The sequence below is a fragment of the Patella vulgata genome, chromosome 2 (assembly GCF_932274485.2).
Source record: "Patella vulgata chromosome 2, xgPatVulg1.2, whole genome shotgun sequence".
Lineage (NCBI taxonomy): Eukaryota > Metazoa > Mollusca > Gastropoda > Patellidae > Patella > Patella vulgata.
In genome coordinates this window covers 68,921,042-68,939,584 of record NC_065880.2, presented here as the reverse complement: position 1 = coordinate 68,939,584, position 18,543 = coordinate 68,921,042, and the positions used below count along the sequence as shown (strand labels likewise).

Sequence of the window (18,543 nt, the reverse complement as noted above, 5' to 3'; positions counted from 1 at the left end):
GTTTTATCACTATCTATCAGATAGAATCAAAGTTATCTTATCCCAAAGCATCGACCAATGAAATTGCTTAGCTCTGCTTAGCTTTAGCTCGAAATGTTAATCATTGAACTCAGTCAAGACGTTCACCTATATATATAATGAATATCTACATCAAGTTTAAACATTCTACCTAATAGCAGCAGAGTTGTTATGTTCCAAAGTCTTGACCAATCAAAATGCTTATCGCTCCTTAGCCTAAGCAGAAAATTCTCATCATCGAACTTAGTAAATGAATCTATACTCGGAGTTTCATCACTCTCACTTAATTAAAACCAAAGTTATCGTGCCCCAAAGCATCAACCAATCAGATTGCTTATCTATGCTTACCATAAGTAGACAATGTTTATCACCGAACTCCATCAAGGCATTCACCTAATGAACGCCTACACCAAGTTTGAACATTCTACCTCAATTAGAAGAAGAGCTATTGTGTCCCAAAGTGAGAGAGAGAGAGAGAAATGGGGTTTAACGTCCACTCGACACAAACTAGGTCATTTCGGGACTAACATATGATTTAATTTTATTATTTTTTAATAATTCGCTTGCGCGTAGGGGTCTTTAGCAGTGGGAGGAAACCGGAGGACCCGGAGAAAACCCACGAGGTTGGACAGGCGACCCTACTCCTTGTCACGTACAACCGGGGATTGGAAACCACTCCAATTGACTCAATGACAGGCCTTATGATACAGCACGCACGTGCTAACCATTCGACCATCCAACCCCCCGTGTCCCAAAGTCTCGACCAATCAAATTGCTTATCGCTCTGCTTACCCCGAGCAGAAAATGCTCATTATCGAACTTAATCAAGGTATTGATATGATAAAACTATACGCCAAGTGTCACCACTCTCACTTAATTAGAACTAAAGTTATCGTGTCCCAAAGCATCAATCAATCAAATTGTTTATCTCTGCTTACCCTAAGCAGAAAATTATCATCTTCGAACTCCATCAAGGCATTGCTCTAATAAACACCTACACCAAGTTTGAACGTTCTAGCTCAATTAGAAGCAGAGTTATTGTGTTCCAAAGTCTCGGCCAATCAAATGGCTTATCGCTCTGTTTACCCTGAGAAGAAAAAGCTCATTATCGAACTTAGTCAAGGTATTGATGTAATATTCACCAAGTTTCATCACTCTCACTTAATTAGAACTAACGTTATCGTGTCCCAAAGCAGCAACCAATCAAATATATCTCTGCTTACCTTAAGCAGAAAATGCCCATCTTCAAACTCCATAAAGGCATGGACATAATAAACACATACGCCGAATTTGAACATTCTAGCTCAGTTAGGAGAGTTATTGACTTATTGTGTCCCAAAAAGTGTGACGGACAGAAAGACGGACAGGCAGACAGATAGACGAACCCATTTTAATAGTCCCTTGCTTTCTTCCAAAGGCGGGGGACAAAAATTATACAGGACAGGCTTTTTCCTTTTGGAACACCTGTTGTACTTTTGTAGGCTACAGTAATTCCGACAGCAAATCAAATGTCTATGCCTCTGTTTTCAATATGAAGTACCAATATGGAAGTATCAATAAACAGTCGACATATTGGATTTTAAGATGACCGCCTCGTTTAAGACACTCAATTGTATCTGAATTTTTTTTGTAAATGTCATGAACGCTTACTGCACATGGTGAGTAAATCCATGTTCATAAATTGTAAAAGTTTGCTTACAACAGCCGCCATATTGGATTTCAACATGGCAGCCACCCTTTAGACATTCAATTCATTCATTTGTATCTTAAAAACTATAAATGCCAGAAACAGGATTCTTTTGCTTACTGCACTTCGTGAGCATATCCGACTTTATACAATGTTAAAATTCACTAACTGCAGCCGGCACATTTGATTTCAAGATGGCCAAGTACTATATCCAAAATTCAACATTACCAACTCATCGTTGACGCAAGATATGCAGAGTACTTTGATTTCATAGATAATCATGCTGGTCACAACCCTTTTTATTTGCACATATCCTCCCATACCATTCCATTCAGATCTTAAGGCTATATAACCAACGGTCAGCCTATATTTTATTTTCAAATGGAGTAATAATTAATAGGCTGTTTATGGAAACTCAAGGGTGATATTCATATGCACAAGGTATGAATTTTAAGTGAATCACATGGTAACCTTAGTTTCGAGAGACAGACTGTCTCATATTGAGAGACTTGGGTGGATACCTTATTATGACAACACCCACATTGAAATGTGGGTATATTAAAAACAATATCCAAATACAGTAGTATAAAGATTTATTTTTGTCAAACATACAATTTGTTTGTGTTAGACAACATTCTTCTGATACTGATTGTGCAGTAAATTGATAAATCTCAACTTTTACTTAAGTGGTTATAACCAGTGAATTATTCCAAAATCGTTTTGTTTACTAATAAAAATTATTTTGTTGCAGTACATAAAATAAAGAGTTTACTATAACCCAAAATACATCTTAATAGTTCCTTAAACAAAGATAGTTGCAAAACTAGTACAATATCAAATTATTTAAATATCACAGAAAATTTCTTTAAAAATTGTTTTCTAAAATGGAACATTAACAGTAAATTATAATTAAGTCATCTTAGTTTACTATCCATAAATATCATACTTTTTAGGAGGGAAATTTTCAACCAACTGGAATTTGCTATCAGCCTATAATTAAGGACAATACACATCTTTCAGAGAGCCAAGATATCCCCCTCTAAAATTCTTGTTAAAGTGATATACCTTACCTACAGAAAGATGGATAATATAAAAATATACCCTTAAAAGACAAGCCAAATATTATTTAAAATTTAACAAATCAATTTTGAATGGTAAGATGAATTTCATACTGACAAATTAAAATGACTTCAGATTAAATCTGTGCTTCAAAAGAATATTAATAATAACATAATAGAACAATGAAAACAGATAACAATTAATTTCAGCACAGATTATCAACTGGTAAGAATTAGTAGGTAAACAATTACTACTGATTAAATTTATACATACATAAAAACATCTGATCATGGATTATTAACCAAATTATTTTCAATTGTTGACAATTACACTGTTAGGATGTTTAGTATCAGATAATCCCGCCCTCTACAACACCACTAGGACATAAATTATATTCATTATATTATCACCATTGAGCATAAATAAGTTAAGAGAATTCCTTGGCTAAAATCTAAATTGAATTCATGATAAATAAAATGCTATTCTTTACATCTACATCACAAACAACATTTACTATTTTCATATATATAATATAGATATATTTCTGAATTAAAATAACACAATCATAAAATAATAATAACTACTAAATCAAACCGACAAGCACTTACTTCATTACTTATTCTAATTATAATAATTCTTACATTTACAATACACTCATTCATCCACTCATACATACATACATACATACATCTCAATTTATATATAAATTTCATTCAATTATCTACTTAGTAACACACACACACGCACACCCACACACTTTCCCTCATTAATTTTTCTTAATATAACAAGAATTAAATTATTTACAATTAATCTACCAAATATCTCTCTGTACAAACATCCATACTATATAAAATTGAAAACTGTAAAATCTACCTATAATAAATCTACTATGTACAATTATTAAAATGAATAATTTAACCACTCAAGAACTATCTTCTAATTTATTAATTAAAACATAGATTAAAAAGGTCACCCTGAGTAATATTTTAGCGCCTGAGCTATTAAAATATTATATGGTAATTATAATTATGCAAATCTGAATTAAACTAAATAATTTCATTGATTTGGTAAATACAAAATCATAACAAAACATACAAGGGTACAATAACTGAATGAAGCTCATAAATACGATGTAGGTATCTATCTAAATATATTTAATAATATATATATATATAAGTAGAGGAGGAGACATACTATGAAGAATGACTACTAATAAACAATGAAAGAAAATGAAGAGTACTTATCAAAATATATCATGTCTTCCCCATGAACCTGGGATTTTATCTACATGGCTCATTCATGCTATCTATTTTCTATTCATCTACATTAATACCTACTTTTAATATACAATAGCATAACAATTCTATACATCAAATAACTTAATCCACTAACAAGAACCATAAGTTTACACCAAATAAATGTATGTAATTTCCTCGATATGTATATTTGTTGGAGTATCAAGTTGTTAGAATGGTATCACATTGTGTAATAAAATAAATACAGCGATATCATGTGGTTGTAATGACAGTCACTTCTAACAGGATGGAAGCACCCACCGTTGATAAGGTCCTGTCACCATAGGTTGAGGATCTATCCATCTTGTTATTATGGAATCGGTCGTGAGAGCTTGACTATGACTGACAGGAGCTTCCCACATATACTTATACTGAGCAGCCGATGTTGTTGCAAAATCAATTTCTTCTTCATCTCCACCCTTCTTCACCTTTTTCTTTATTTTGATCTCTTCAGGAATAATGTCTCCATTTTCCATTGACTCTTTCCTTTTTTCCAATTTCTGCAGACGTAACTTCTCACATTTCATCTCGTACTCTAAGAAACCATGATTACTGTAATTCAGGTTTTTATGCTGATAGAATACAAGACTAATACGTGTTGGATGGTAGCGATTGGGATTTTTTAGAGCAGTTGTTGCATGAAGCTCCCGTTTGGCTACTTCAAACAGCACAGCACCATGAGATAAAGCAATGGCAACACCTCCAACATCAGGATCATGAAAGCTTTCTTCATTATACTCCATTTGACGGTGAACAACTGTTGGATCCAAAATTTCCTCAGGCTCATCAGGATTCACTTTTTCTGCATTTGTCATACAACCAGTTAACTTCCCATCCTCCATATTCAGCATTGATGGGGAATGATGTTGGTTATTTTGTTGATTGTTCCTATTCATGGAATGATTATCTGGATGAAGAACTTGGGATGGATTTTGCATAGATATTTGATGCTGCTCCTGAGAATGTAAAGTTCTATGAGAATTATTTTGTTCACAAGGCACCAAACTGTTAAAATCTGGTAAAGATGTATTTGCCCTATTTTCAGGATGAGTAACAGAAAACATTGGATGATTAGGATAAGATCTAGTTGCATCATATGGCATGTGCAAATGAGACTCAAATGACTGCTTGGATGAGTCAACGTACTGAGAATTGCTGCCTGGATGGAAGTTGTGTTGCCCAGGAGTTATCCGTTGTTGAGGTAGTATCTGGTTGTTGTTGATACCAGAATTGTTGCTATGATCACTAAGCCGATCATCTTGATTTAAAGGCATTTTTTGCAAATCCACTGGATAGTTTCTACTTTGAGGTACCACATTATTAGCACCAGACACACAATTTTGAATATTATTGGTAAAATTAGCACCACAAGATAGAGGGTTCTGATTATGCACCAGATCATTAGGTCTTGGTGTTAGATGAGAACACATACTGTCATCAATGTTCGTCTGACTCAAAGGATTGTTTGATAGGCACTGTCTCTTGGCTGCTGGCCAGTCATCTGAAAGTCTTTGGTTATCAGACTGTCGATTTTTATCTAAAAATCCAGCATGTAAAGACCCTGAACTATCTTGATTCCTGTGAACATTTAGATGTTCTTGTTGTTTATTGTTAATCACCATTTGTTGGTGATTATTACGAAGTGCTTCTTGTTTAATAAATGTATTCTGTCCATTGTTATGAAATATCTTTTTATTATCAATATCTAACTGTCGTAGGGGATTTTGTGCTGCTTGTTGTTGATAAACATAATCAAATCTGTGCTGTTGGTGAATATCTGCGACTGGTTGTGTATGATTATTTGTGGATTGTTGTTGATTATTAACTGACTGACTATTTTCTGATTGAAGCTGCTTATGGATGGCTTGCTGTGGATGACTTTTATCAATCTGTTGAGTTTGGATAGAGGTTTGTTGTTGATGGATATTAGCTGGTTGTTGCTGCTGAATATTTGTCAATAGTGGTTGATGGATACTTGTTGCCTGTTGTTGATGGTGGATTGCTCTCTGTTGGTGATGCACATTAGCTGCTTCTCGTTGATGAGGCTGAATAACTTGTTGTTGTTGGATATTAGCTTGTAGTTGTTGAGGGATATTTGATGGCTGTTGTTGATGGGTATTAACAGCCTGTTGATGATACATATCAGCTGAATGTTGAGGATATATATTAGGTATTTGTTGGAAGTTTGGGTTAGTTGGCTGCTGATTATGAATATCTGAGGTCTGTGGATGGATGACAGATGTACGATGAGGTGTATGGATATTAACCATCTGTTGTTGTTGATGAGTATTGGCTGATTTTTGTTGATGCATGTCAGCTGGCTGTTGTCGATGGATATTAGTCACCCGTTGCTGGATATTATCAGAATCTTTCTGGTGTGATGGAGTCTGTGGTGTGACCATATTGTTGTTGAATTTATTATCAAAAGGAGAATACCCTGAGAAGTGTGGTGATCCTGGTGGTGTAGGTCTATTTCTTTTTGTATTTGCCAATGAATTGATGGGATGTTGTGGTGGTCGTTGCATATAATCTGTTTTTTGTTGGTGATGACTGTCTGGAGAACGGAATGGGTTGTTGATGTTACCACCCATATTGTGATTTGTTTGTTGAAAGGTTATATTATCAGGGGCCATTGGCACTTTAAACATGTTATCTACATTCATCATTTTACCATCATTTTGTTGTTGTTCTTGAAATTTGTTCTTATGAAAGGAATTGAGATCATGTTGAGTTTTGTTTGAATGGTTATAGCTGCCATGTATTTGTCCAGGAAGGTTTGAGTGGAGATTTTTCACTTCAAGAGAATCATTTTGATTTAACTGAGCAGAGTTTGTATCTTTACCTTGATATGGATATTGTCTTACTGTATTATGAGGATCTTGTTTTTCCATGTTTGACACTTTCTGAAAATTTGGTGGTAGGTTTCTCATCTGATTGTCGAAGTTTAATGGTTGCTGTTTTTCTGTATTGGACTTGGGGTGATTACTCACAGGGTACATATCCGAGGAGGGTTTTTGAATAATTGTATTGGATGGACTGTTGACATCACCTTTGATATTAGTTATATTACTAGATGGCAGTGTAGCACCCCATTTGTCTAAAAAATTTGCTGGTGGAAAAGACCCATTTTTATAGAAAAAGCTCCAAAACGAATCATACATTTCTGTGAATCCTGGCATGTCTGATAAAGACATTAAATTATCAAATGTCAAATTGTCTTTATTTTCGGATTTCAGTGGTGCAGGATAACTACAATTTTTATCAGAGTTGGGTATTTTACCCATTTTATAATGGTTATTTTTAGAAAGTTTTCCATTAGGATTGTATACAGGTATATTTCCTTTCATTTTGCTGAGAGCATTATGTGCATCTTTCTTAGAGCTTGGACTCTGGTCCTTCTTAGCATTTCTTCCTTTCTTCTTTGGTGTCAAAGGATGCGCCCTCATCCTTACTTCGTGTGGAAAGTTATGTAAGACTTCTAAAGCACCACTTCTGACTTTTTCCATCTGATTATCATAACTGCCACTTTCATCAGTAGGATCAAGGGTATACAGTGGCAAAACGTGGAGTTGTTCATCATCAGGTTTATTAAATCCACGATGTTTAGTCAGAGTAACAACCTGAAAAAAATAAGAAGTATTCAGAGGTAATAAATTTCTTCTAATAATATAAGTTTTCAAGTATTAATTAGTATATACTTAATAAGATTCTTATGTTAGAGATCAATTAAAAACAGATACATTCTTCAACAATATTCAAAGAAATAAATCTTTATAGGGACATTGGTATCCTTTTAACAAAATTTGAATTTGACAGTATTTGACTAAACAAATACATTGGGGACGTTTAAATTAGATTGTATGCAGCATCTGAGAGAAATCTGCTGAGAATCAGACATTTAAAGTCGTAGATGCACATTAAAACCTATCTATGCAAAATGCTTTAGGTTATTCTTTTGATTTTTTTATAATTAGATGAGTCTAATATTATTATTCATATTATATTACCGGTACATTTATTTTCTTGCATACAATTCATTAAGTTAAAGCTAATATAAACCTACCACTGTACTGCCATTATTCATATTATGAAGATCTTTATGAGCATGAGCACAAAAATCCACACAAGCTGTAACACCGGAGAAAGGTTTTAATTCATTTTTTCCCAGTCTACATTCTTTACCGTCTTTAAATTCACACTGGAAAGAGAGTAATATTAAATTAGAATTATCTCCCTTAGTACAATCTCCTCCATTGTGCAAAATCAAACCCAGTTTGTATAAATAACTCAAAATATAACATCAAAGGTGAGAAGCAAGCTATACTCGTAATCCATTAACCAGATTTTAGACTGTTTGAAACTCACATGCTTAATTAAATGATATATAGTCTAGTCATTATTCCAAATGGAAATATCCACAACATAATGATTGTTGTTTCAAATGCTAACCCATATTTGCTAAAGATTTATTGATGTTAAAGGACAATATTGGTATCATTCATTATCACATATGATAGAACTGGTTTAACACATTCCAAATATAATTTTAACATAGGGATCATTGCTACAATACATGTGTAATTAAAATTTCAAGAAACGGAAGTGATGCAAAAAATGGAAAACAAGAGTTATCCTTTATATAACTGAATGAAGTTGTTATATAAGACTGTGAGAGGATAAGTGTTGGTTAATCATAGTGATTAAACAGTCAGGTTCTCACACTTGATTTGAAGATAGACGATGTTTCACATTTTCGAATGGAAGGTGGCAGCGAATTCCATAGAAATGATGCATTGTACTGAAAAGTCCTTGAACCAAATTTCTTCATATAACAATAGTTTACTCTCAGATCTCAATGACCTTTTTGTTTTGTAGTGAATCAAGAGATTATGAAGATATCTTGGTGCTGTTTTATTTAATGTTTTGTATGTTAGTGATAAAATTTTAAAGTTAATTCTCTCCGCACCCTGAGCCAGTGGAGATTATTTAAGATGGTAGTGATGTGTGATTATGATCTTGTTTTAGTTACAATGTGTGGCGCGTGATTTTGGATCCTTTGCAACTTTGGAATATGTTCTTCAGTAACTCTAGAAAGTATGGCATTGCAGTAGTCAATTCTAGACAGCACAAATGATCAAGCAGTCAGTTATATAAAAGGATAACCTTTGTTTTCCATTTTTTGCGTCACTTCCGTTTCTTCAAATCTTCGTTACGCATCAATCGTTGCAATGATCTCTGTGATAAAATTATATTTGAAATGTGTTTCACCAGTTCTATCACATATGTGATAATGGCTGACACCAATATTGTTCTCTAAGAATAACTTACTTGATTTCCATGTGCTTTAGGTGCAACTGTTTCATACAGTGGGCCAACAACCGATGCTAAAGATTGAAGTTTTGCATCTAATTCTTCTTCCTAATGAACAGAATGTTTAAAATTTATTAAAAAGTTATTAGCCCCCTTTAGCCCATTTTAAAGAAGAGACAATGCAAACTACTTAATTTGGAAAATATTCATTTAAAAATGGGTATTTTCAAATGTGTTGTATCAGAACAATTATCAGAAACCTACTCTACAAACAAAATATTGCATTCTCTGCAATAAAATCTAAACTATACTGCTTAAACCTGCTGATCATCATTTGCATTCTTAGGAAAATATCTAATTTTGGTGCTGGCTTGTTTATATTAATGGAATTGAACAATTATTTATTTGACTGATATTCCTTTTTAGACATTTATCTTTGGCAATATTGTAGTTGCAAGGGATTAATATCATTATTCCCAAGAGGCATGTGCTAAAAAATAGCACTCTATGCTAGTAGTATTATCAGTCTTGTGTAGAACCTTCAAAATCACTCCAGCAAAAACGATTTGAATGGAATGGGGTTTAATGTATCTGCAACACAATATCTTGGTCATTAAGACAATTTTGAATGGACAGCAGCATTTCCACCTACCCTTCTTAATTGCCAACTGTCAAGAGCTCTTTTATGTACATGTGTATCATTTGTACCTCCAGGCAAACTTTCTTTGTCAACCTAGCAGGCACTACGCCTGACATGTAAAGGCCTAGTTTGAGGAACCTTGACAGTTCTTAGACGCTCACGCCAGTATTTAAAACCAGGACATTTAAGTCCAGTGTGACCCCCAGCCAAATGAAGTAGGCCCTATGTAAACATAAAATATATAGGAACCAACATTCTCCATCCCCTTTTAACAAAGTTTTATATGTCGATTCTGCCTGCCAATATGTTTTCTGATATAAAGCAAAAAACAATTCTTACCTTAGAAGTATCTTTAAGTTTAAATTTTCGTACTTCACGACTTCTAGCAAATTTACACCCATTAAAGTACATACTCCATGAACAACCAAATGAAAAAGATGCTCCTTTTCTTACCAGATCCACTCCTTGACATGCACAAGTTTTTCTAAAAAAAATATTTAGACAAAATATTTATTATATGTCAGAGAGAGAGAGAGAGAGAGAGAGAGATGGGGTTTAAAGTACACTGGACACAAACTAGGTCATTTCGGGACTAACATATGGTTCAATTTTATTTCAATAATTCGCTTGTGCATAGGGGTCTTTAGCAGTGGGAGGAAACCGGAGGACCTGAAGAAAACCACGAGGTTGGACAGGCGACCCTACTCCTTGTCACGTACAATCAAAACCATGCCAGTTGACTCAATGACAGACCTTATGATACAGCGTGCACGCGCTAACCATTCGGCAACAGATCTGATGATAACTTTTGTCATCCGAGGAGTCTTCATTCACTAATTTAAAAGATGCATTTAAATTTCATAAAGATCAGATGATAACTTTAGTCATCACAAGGTTCAACAAAGTTAAACAAGGGCAATAACTCTATACTTAATTATTGGAAATTGCTGAAATTCAAAAGTATTCTTCATGTCACTAATTTAAATGATGCGTATAAATATTATACAGATCGTATACAACTTTTGTTGTTAGAGCGTTCACAAAGTGAAACAAGGGCCATAACTCCAAAAGAAATTAACGGAAATTGTTGAAATTCAATGATTCCTTGTTTTACTAATTTAAATGATGCATATAAATTTCATAAAAATCTGATGATAACTTTTGTCATTCGAGCGTTCATAAGGTGAAACAAGGGCCATAACTCTGGAAGACATTAACAGAAATTGCTGAAATTCAATAGATTTATCAATATATCACTAATCTAAATGATGCATATAAATTTCATACAGATCGGATAAAAACTGTTGTTGTTAGAGCGTACACAAGGTTCAATAAAGTGAAACAAGGGCCATAACTCTAGACGTAATTAATGGAAATTGTTGAAATTCAATAGGCATCTTCGTTTCACTAATCTAAATAATGCATATAACTTTCATAGAGATCGGATGATAACTTTTGTCGTTGAAGCATTCACAAGGATCAACAAAGAGGAACAAGGGCCATAAATTAATGGAAATTATTTAAATTAAATAGGCTTCTTCAACTCACTGATGGAAACAACATATATCAATTTCAAATTGTGGACGATGTATGTACGTACGGACAGGCATACATACGAGCGGGAGTGACGGCAATATACGACCACATTTCCATGTGGGCGTATAAAAATGATTCTATATGTAATAATGGCTATGAAACATTATATTTACTTCTCATTGGTACCACATCGTCGGTCTGTTTCAAAACCATTTTTAGTTAGTGATCCCACTAAATGCGAGTAAAGGTCATTGGCTGTGTCAGATGGTACTCCTTCCCATGCTACTAAAACTACCACAATAAATGTAGAATCACAGAAATGTTGTTTTCTATGCTTCACAACACATAAATATTTTTCCTCTGGGCCTGATCTTCTAATAATCTGTAAAAGTTACATGAAAGATTAGCAATAAAATATTAGCAGTGATGTTCCTAGTTTTAGATAATAAAACAAATGTATAGTAACATAACTTACCTATATATTTGAACTTACTTTATGTCATGGAATTGTGCTTTTATTTCTTAGATTTTAACTAGACACAAACATCTATATTTGAATAACATGCCAACAGTGAGGCCGATATCCCCCACTCAATCCCAAAATAATAGTCGACACCCATTGCACATTTATCTTTTTTATGATGCATCTATTAATAAAACTGTTTTTCACTGTTAACCTGAGCAGAAATTGTTAATTATGGAACGCAGTCAAGGTATGTATAATGAAACTACACTTGAAGCTTAAACACTCCCTACTTAATTCAAAGTAGAGTTATTGTGATCTTAAGTCTCGCCAATCAAATTGCTTGTCTCTGCTAAGCCTTAACTGAAAGTCATCAATATTGAACTCAATCAATTAATATCTACACCAAGTTTGAACATTCTACCTCAATTACAAGCAGAGTATTGTGTTCCAAAAAGTGTATTGAACAGATGGCTTAGTTAGCCCAAGCAGAAAATGCTCACCACTGAACCCTGTTAAGACATTCACCTATTTAACACCACACCAGGTCTAACCATTCTAGCTCAGTTCAAAACAGAGTTATTGTGTCCCAAAGTCTTGACCAATGAAACTGTGTATCTATGCTAAGCCTAACCAGACAATGCTCACCATCAAACTCAGTCAAGGTACCCAATGAACAACTACACCCAGTTTGAACATTGTAGCTCAATTAGAAGCAAAGTTTTTGTGTCCCAAAAAGTGTGACAGACAGATAATTCAACACTATGGAGGAACAGTATTGGAATATAACTTGCGCTGTTGACATTTGATTCTAATATACTTAGTGACACAAAAAGGGAAATATCGATTGCTTGAACAGAAAACATATGGACTAGTACAACCATTTTTTGAGACACATACCCAGAAATGACTGAATGAATTAGAAAAACAGTCCAGCAGAAAATGATTCCCCACAATAACCCCATGTTATCCTAATCAGTACAATTTTGATTGGTGAGTCTGAATAAACTAAGAAACTACATGCAATTTTATTCTTGATATCTATGTATCTATTGTGGTAGTTATTAATTAGTAATAAGAATTACCCATTTAGCTATAGGACAACCCTGGCTACTCTTGCCTTCTTTACCAGTATAAACAATTTTCTCTATTCTTAGAGCAGTTCCAGATACACCAGTTCTGAAAAGTAATTGAGGAAGTATAAGTACATGTACCATACATAGTTTAATGGTCATATTTATAACCAAATATACATTAGTTACCATGTTTTATATTAACTACTAAAATGTAATTTGAACAAATCTAACCTATTAATAACATATTAAAAATTTTGTTTTACATGCATGATAGCCCCATACAATTAATTTTCTGCCAACTAAAATCTGGTTAATTTAATGGCTGGATGATTTGGATAAAACCTCTTAACCTTTTAGTGTAGTGGATTAACCTATGCATGACTCAGGAGAAAATATATAAATTGAACACTTCTTCTGTATGGTCATTTGTCTGCAATATAACTCAAGAGGGAAGCGGACGTTAAGCCTTAAGGAACAAACGAACGATGACTGGTCATTTTCAATGATATCACGTTGGTGGAAGTAGACATTAAATGAAGCTATTTTTCCACTTAATCCTGGTCAATTTATGAATCTTGTTTTTTTTGGGGGTTTTTTTTGGAGGGGAGGGGGGGATGAAACATTAACATTGCTACTATTGTGGCCTTAAAATCACAATAAAGTCATAGAAGAAAAAAATTCTCCTCCCACATAAATATTACCAGTTGCTATATCTTACATACCGGTAGAAACTAATCAGTTTAAATAAGGGCTCACCTGCCAGTCCTACTTGAAATTATAATAATTGACCCTTCCAATCCCATAATAATCTACTTACATAATTTTTCTGTATTCCTCAAGTAAAATAAGCACCATGACTACTATGGAATTAAATTAAATGTGATATTTTAAGTCTACTTTAATTTGTAACAACCCCTATACTATAAGTGACAGTGGCAAAATATCATAAACTACTTTTCAACCCAACAAGGGTTCCACATTTCAAATTATTTTTTAAGTTCCCAGGCTGTTAATGAAAATGTAAATGAACTTACTGTTTTTCTAACTGTTCACGAACAGACTGTATAGATTTACCAGAGCCTAACTGAGTATAATAAGGTCCTTCTTCTACTTCATTTATCATTTCTTAATAAATAAAATTGTTTAAAAATTAATAATTATTCACCAGGGCACTGTTTTTTTCATATTGGCCAATTTCTGATTAAAAGGAAATGAAACTGGTGAATTGGCAGATTAGACAACGCTCTCCAATCGGTTATTTTAAATAATTTGTGTAAAAATGGTTAAAATAGGCTTACGAATTGCATCAATACCAAAACTTATTAGGTTTCAGACACAACTTTAAAGTACCTGCCTTGTTCTTAAGGAGGAATATTTTGTGGTATTGATTATCTTTTTGCTAACGGCCTAGTTTACTAAGTTTACAAAGTTAATGTCGAGGTCAGGTATTAATTGTTTACTGAAATCAGGTTGCATGCAAATATTATATTTTCTAAATTGTGTGGCATTAATACAAATTGCAAGCATTGGTGTCTTTCAGGTATTGAGAAAGAATATAATTTCTTACCATTGGGTAAACAGTTACAACTAGGTATTTCCGGACGATTATTCTTCAGCCTATCTAGTCTCTCCTCTTCAGGAGATGCAAAGGGGCCGGGAGGCACAGGTGGGGGCTTTGTCAAACCATTTGCCCCATGTAACTTTGGCTTCTTCACTTTAGGCTGTTTTGTAACTCCTGTGGGTCGTATGATGTTTGGATCGATTAAAGGATTTTTCTTTCCCACTTTATTATTCACATTTTTATTCATACTCATATCATGAATGTCATGCCATGATGATGATCGTTTCAATTGTCCTGAGGATTCTGGCATATGCTGAGAAGTTCTCCCTTGATTTTCATGCACAAATGTTTTTGTAAATAAACTATTGATAGAGGCTTCGAGATTATTTAATAGAGCACCTTCTGTAGTTGGTTCTTTACAGCCACTAAGATATTGTTCTAAATCCATTTCACAATTTTCACTTTTAATAATAGGCGAGGAAAATTTGGGAAAATTAACACTGTCTTTAATTGTGGATTCAAAAGAATCTGTTTTTAGCACATTAAGAATTTTTCTATCATCTTTCAGATGTGTAATAGCACTATTATTTATAGATGGTCCATTTTTCACATGCGAATTTGCTGCCATGAATTGCTGCATATTTTGAGAGGAACTAAAATGAGAATTGTTACTATTTTCGTTACTGTGTGATATAGTACCATTGATGTCACCATGATGAAGGTGGACTCGATTTTGACAATTTGGGGAAATAGCACCATGAGATTTGCAATCTGTACAGCACAAGACATCATTTTGATTAACTTTTAAATTTGCTGCTTGTGAATGTTCATTTTTTTCTTGAGAATTTCCTGAAAGTGTTCCAGAATTTGATAATGAAGATGGTGTTGACAATTCAGATTCTCCTGTTCTTACTGAACTTTGATATGTTTGATCAGATTGCTGTGGTATTTCTGTTGAATAGTACGGCGTTAAGATCGGACGTTGCAAATTGCAACCCGCACCGTTTAGTGGATCAGTTATCACATTATGCACTTTATTTGATGACGTCACAGGCAAATTTTTGGATAAAAATAAATCTGAATTTAAATTAGCTGGTAGATGTTTTGGTTGCATACCGATATTCATTTTGTTCTGATCAACAGTAGAAGCACTATTTTGAAAGTTGCCTTGAAATGGTGAATGAGTTAAATTAATATCATTAGGCCTACTATTAGTATTAGAGTTTGGGAACACAGAATAAGAATTTTCCAATATATTAGAACTGGATAACATTTTTTCCACAGTTTTCTTCCTTTTCTTCTTCTTAACTTTCAACTCTCCACTTTGTCCTTCATTTTTGGTATCCACAGCATCTGACCTGCTATTTGTCATGGACAGCATTTCACTCATGGAGTACATTTTAGAATTAACATTAATACTCGCATTAAAAGTATCTTGAAGGACTCCTGGAGAAAAAGTATCTTGTTCATCTGTAAATTCATATGGAGATGTAGGTTTTATAACAGACTGAATTTGCTGATTTAAAAATGGAGATATTTTATCAATGGGTGAACTTGAAAGAGTTGGAGGGTTTGGTAGTGGAGCTGACACTGACTTCAGTTTTTTATCTCCACTTGAGTGAACTTGTTTTTTAGGTTTAGATTCATCTTTAGCCTTGGACTCTCGAATCATTCTAGCTAATTCTGGATTGATTTCATCCAGGCTCACATCTGGAAAGGGAAGCACCCCTCTCTTCCGTCTGCATTCTTTTAGTTTACCAACTGACTTTTTTTTCGCTGGTTTCGATGGTTTGGGAAGTGAATCAGGTGGTTTAAATTCATTCATCTCATTTTGAAAATTAAAAGGATCTTTGGACTGCTGCTGTTTCAGCTTCTGAATCTCCTCAGATGATGGTGGTAGAGCAGGAGAGCCTGGAATTGCTGAACCGAGTGAAGAAGCAAGACCAATAGAAGATGTTGAAGAAGAAAAAGGTGATTGAACAGGACTATAATTTATAATAGGAGATGGGGGTTGTGATGATGATGATGTACTTTGTACAGTTGCAGGAGAATTGTTGGTACTTCGAATCATATTATCCCATGGTGACCAAGATCTTGAGGCTGGTCTACTAGAACTTTTAGAAACATTAGCAGCCGTTAAAGGCTGTGATATGCTATCACTTGTTCCCGAAGGAGAGAAATAATTAAGACCAATATCACGCTGAGAGACTGTTGGTCTATTTTCAGTATCATCAATGGAATTGTCCACTAGACTGTGCAAGGAACCTCTTGAAGAAGGATTACTGTTAATACTTTCTGAAGATATTGCCCTATTTTTATTAAAAGCATCCATAGCTCCATTCATTAAAGCACCATTTGTATTGTAATTAAATAATTTATGTTGAGGAATATCTGAAAATGGTAGATACGATGATGAGCTATGTAGAGGATTTATTGCACTTGTGTCCATCATATTCTGCGGAAACTGTTTGTGCTCTGTGGATGACCTTGTATGGTTTAAGGATGATGTACTTGTTACATTTGGTCCATACATCTGGTGTGTTGAAAGACTTCCACCATAATTCAAATTCTGAAAATATATCACATAAAAATATATTAATAAAACTGAGTAATTCTGGGACTAACATGTAGCAAATTTTCCTATCAGGTTAATGTGCTGGTCTATTTAGGTTTAAGGCAGAACCTGTAAAAAAGCTACGAAATCAAGTAACTGACCCTACTCGATATGTGCATTTGTGGGATTGTGCTTCTCACTGCGCACTGACAACAGACCCAAACCGTACAAAGCTTCAGACCACAAAAGTTTGGTATTATTAAAAGATTTCAGAAATAAAATAATGATGCTCTCATCATGTTCTTTACTAGATAGTTTTATAATGATCATTTTTAAGAGTAAGAGTACAAATATATGTGAAATTCTCATCTTATGTAGACAGTTATGTTTGTTTTAATTTATTTAAATCTTACTCTTTTAAAGATTCATTATGTGAGATCTAGATAGGAGCTGACAGTTCTCGCTATAATAGTTTTAAAAATTGATAATGAAAAATGAATATATTGAAAATTTCAGTAAAATTACTTTACTCTGAGCGAAGTTTTGGCTGTTTGGAGAAAAGTCTTGATTGTCATTGTTACCATTTTAGATAGTAAATAAAGTTTTGATTATCCATTTTTCAATTAAATTAGTAAATGACAATCTTCTTTCAATCCACTGAAAATCATGAGCATTCTATACTCTTGAAGAGTTGATTATGTCTTGTCATTGTTAATAATCAATGCAACATTTAAGGCCAAAAGAAAGACTGGCAATGGGCAGATTTAGCTCTTACATAATGCATCTTTAGAGAAACACTTTGTTTCATTATGAACAGAGTCTCTATATATCAACAAAATCACATAACAGATTAAAAATCTCCTTATATGGATATTGGATACAATAACATTATAGAATAGACCAGTAACTTAAAAAACATTTTTTATTGCTTAAACCAATATTATCATCAATGACAGATAAAAGCTTCCTTTATATTAAATTTATTTTACATTACAGAATATACACTTATATTAACAAGATTAAAAATTCCTTTATTATATAGATAAAGTTTTAGATTTATTGTAGGTTTAAATAGACATTTAAAGCAAGTTCTATAAAGAAAAGAACATAAAAGCCAATCCATTTATTTTTTATATCTATTCAAATGCAGTCATGAATGTAGTAATATAAATTAATTTTCATAAGAAATGTACGGTACAGTGAATGTGAATACAACCAGAATATCTAGTATTCCACAAAAAAATTTATCTTTACATAGGCCTATTACAGTGCATGATTTGCATTTTTCAGAAAATTTCAAATTTCTCACAGGTTAAACCATGCTAATATGTACTCAAATTAATT

General features: G+C 33.5%; 1 protein-coding gene across 1 annotated transcript in view; it reads right to left on the bottom strand.

Annotated features, from left to right (window-relative positions):
- Positions 1–2,281: 2,281 nt before the first annotated feature.
- The window catches only part of LOC126810569 (uncharacterized), a 28,278-nt gene continuing 12,016 nt past the window's right edge, over positions 2,282–18,543 (bottom strand). The window contains exons 3-10 of the mRNA XM_050535714.2: positions 14,652–17,214; positions 14,119–14,209; positions 13,094–13,187; positions 11,719–11,927; positions 10,349–10,493; positions 9,388–9,477; positions 8,123–8,257; positions 2,282–7,679 (exon numbers count right to left, since the gene is read on the bottom strand). Of these exons, the coding sequence (XP_050391671.2) occupies positions 4,299–7,679; positions 8,123–8,257; positions 9,388–9,477; positions 10,349–10,493; positions 11,719–11,927; positions 13,094–13,187; positions 14,119–14,209; positions 14,652–17,214 (6,708 nt within the window). The 3' untranslated portion in view covers positions 2,282–4,298. The remainder of the gene's footprint in view (positions 7,680–8,122; positions 8,258–9,387; positions 9,478–10,348; positions 10,494–11,718; positions 11,928–13,093; positions 13,188–14,118; positions 14,210–14,651; positions 17,215–18,543) is intronic.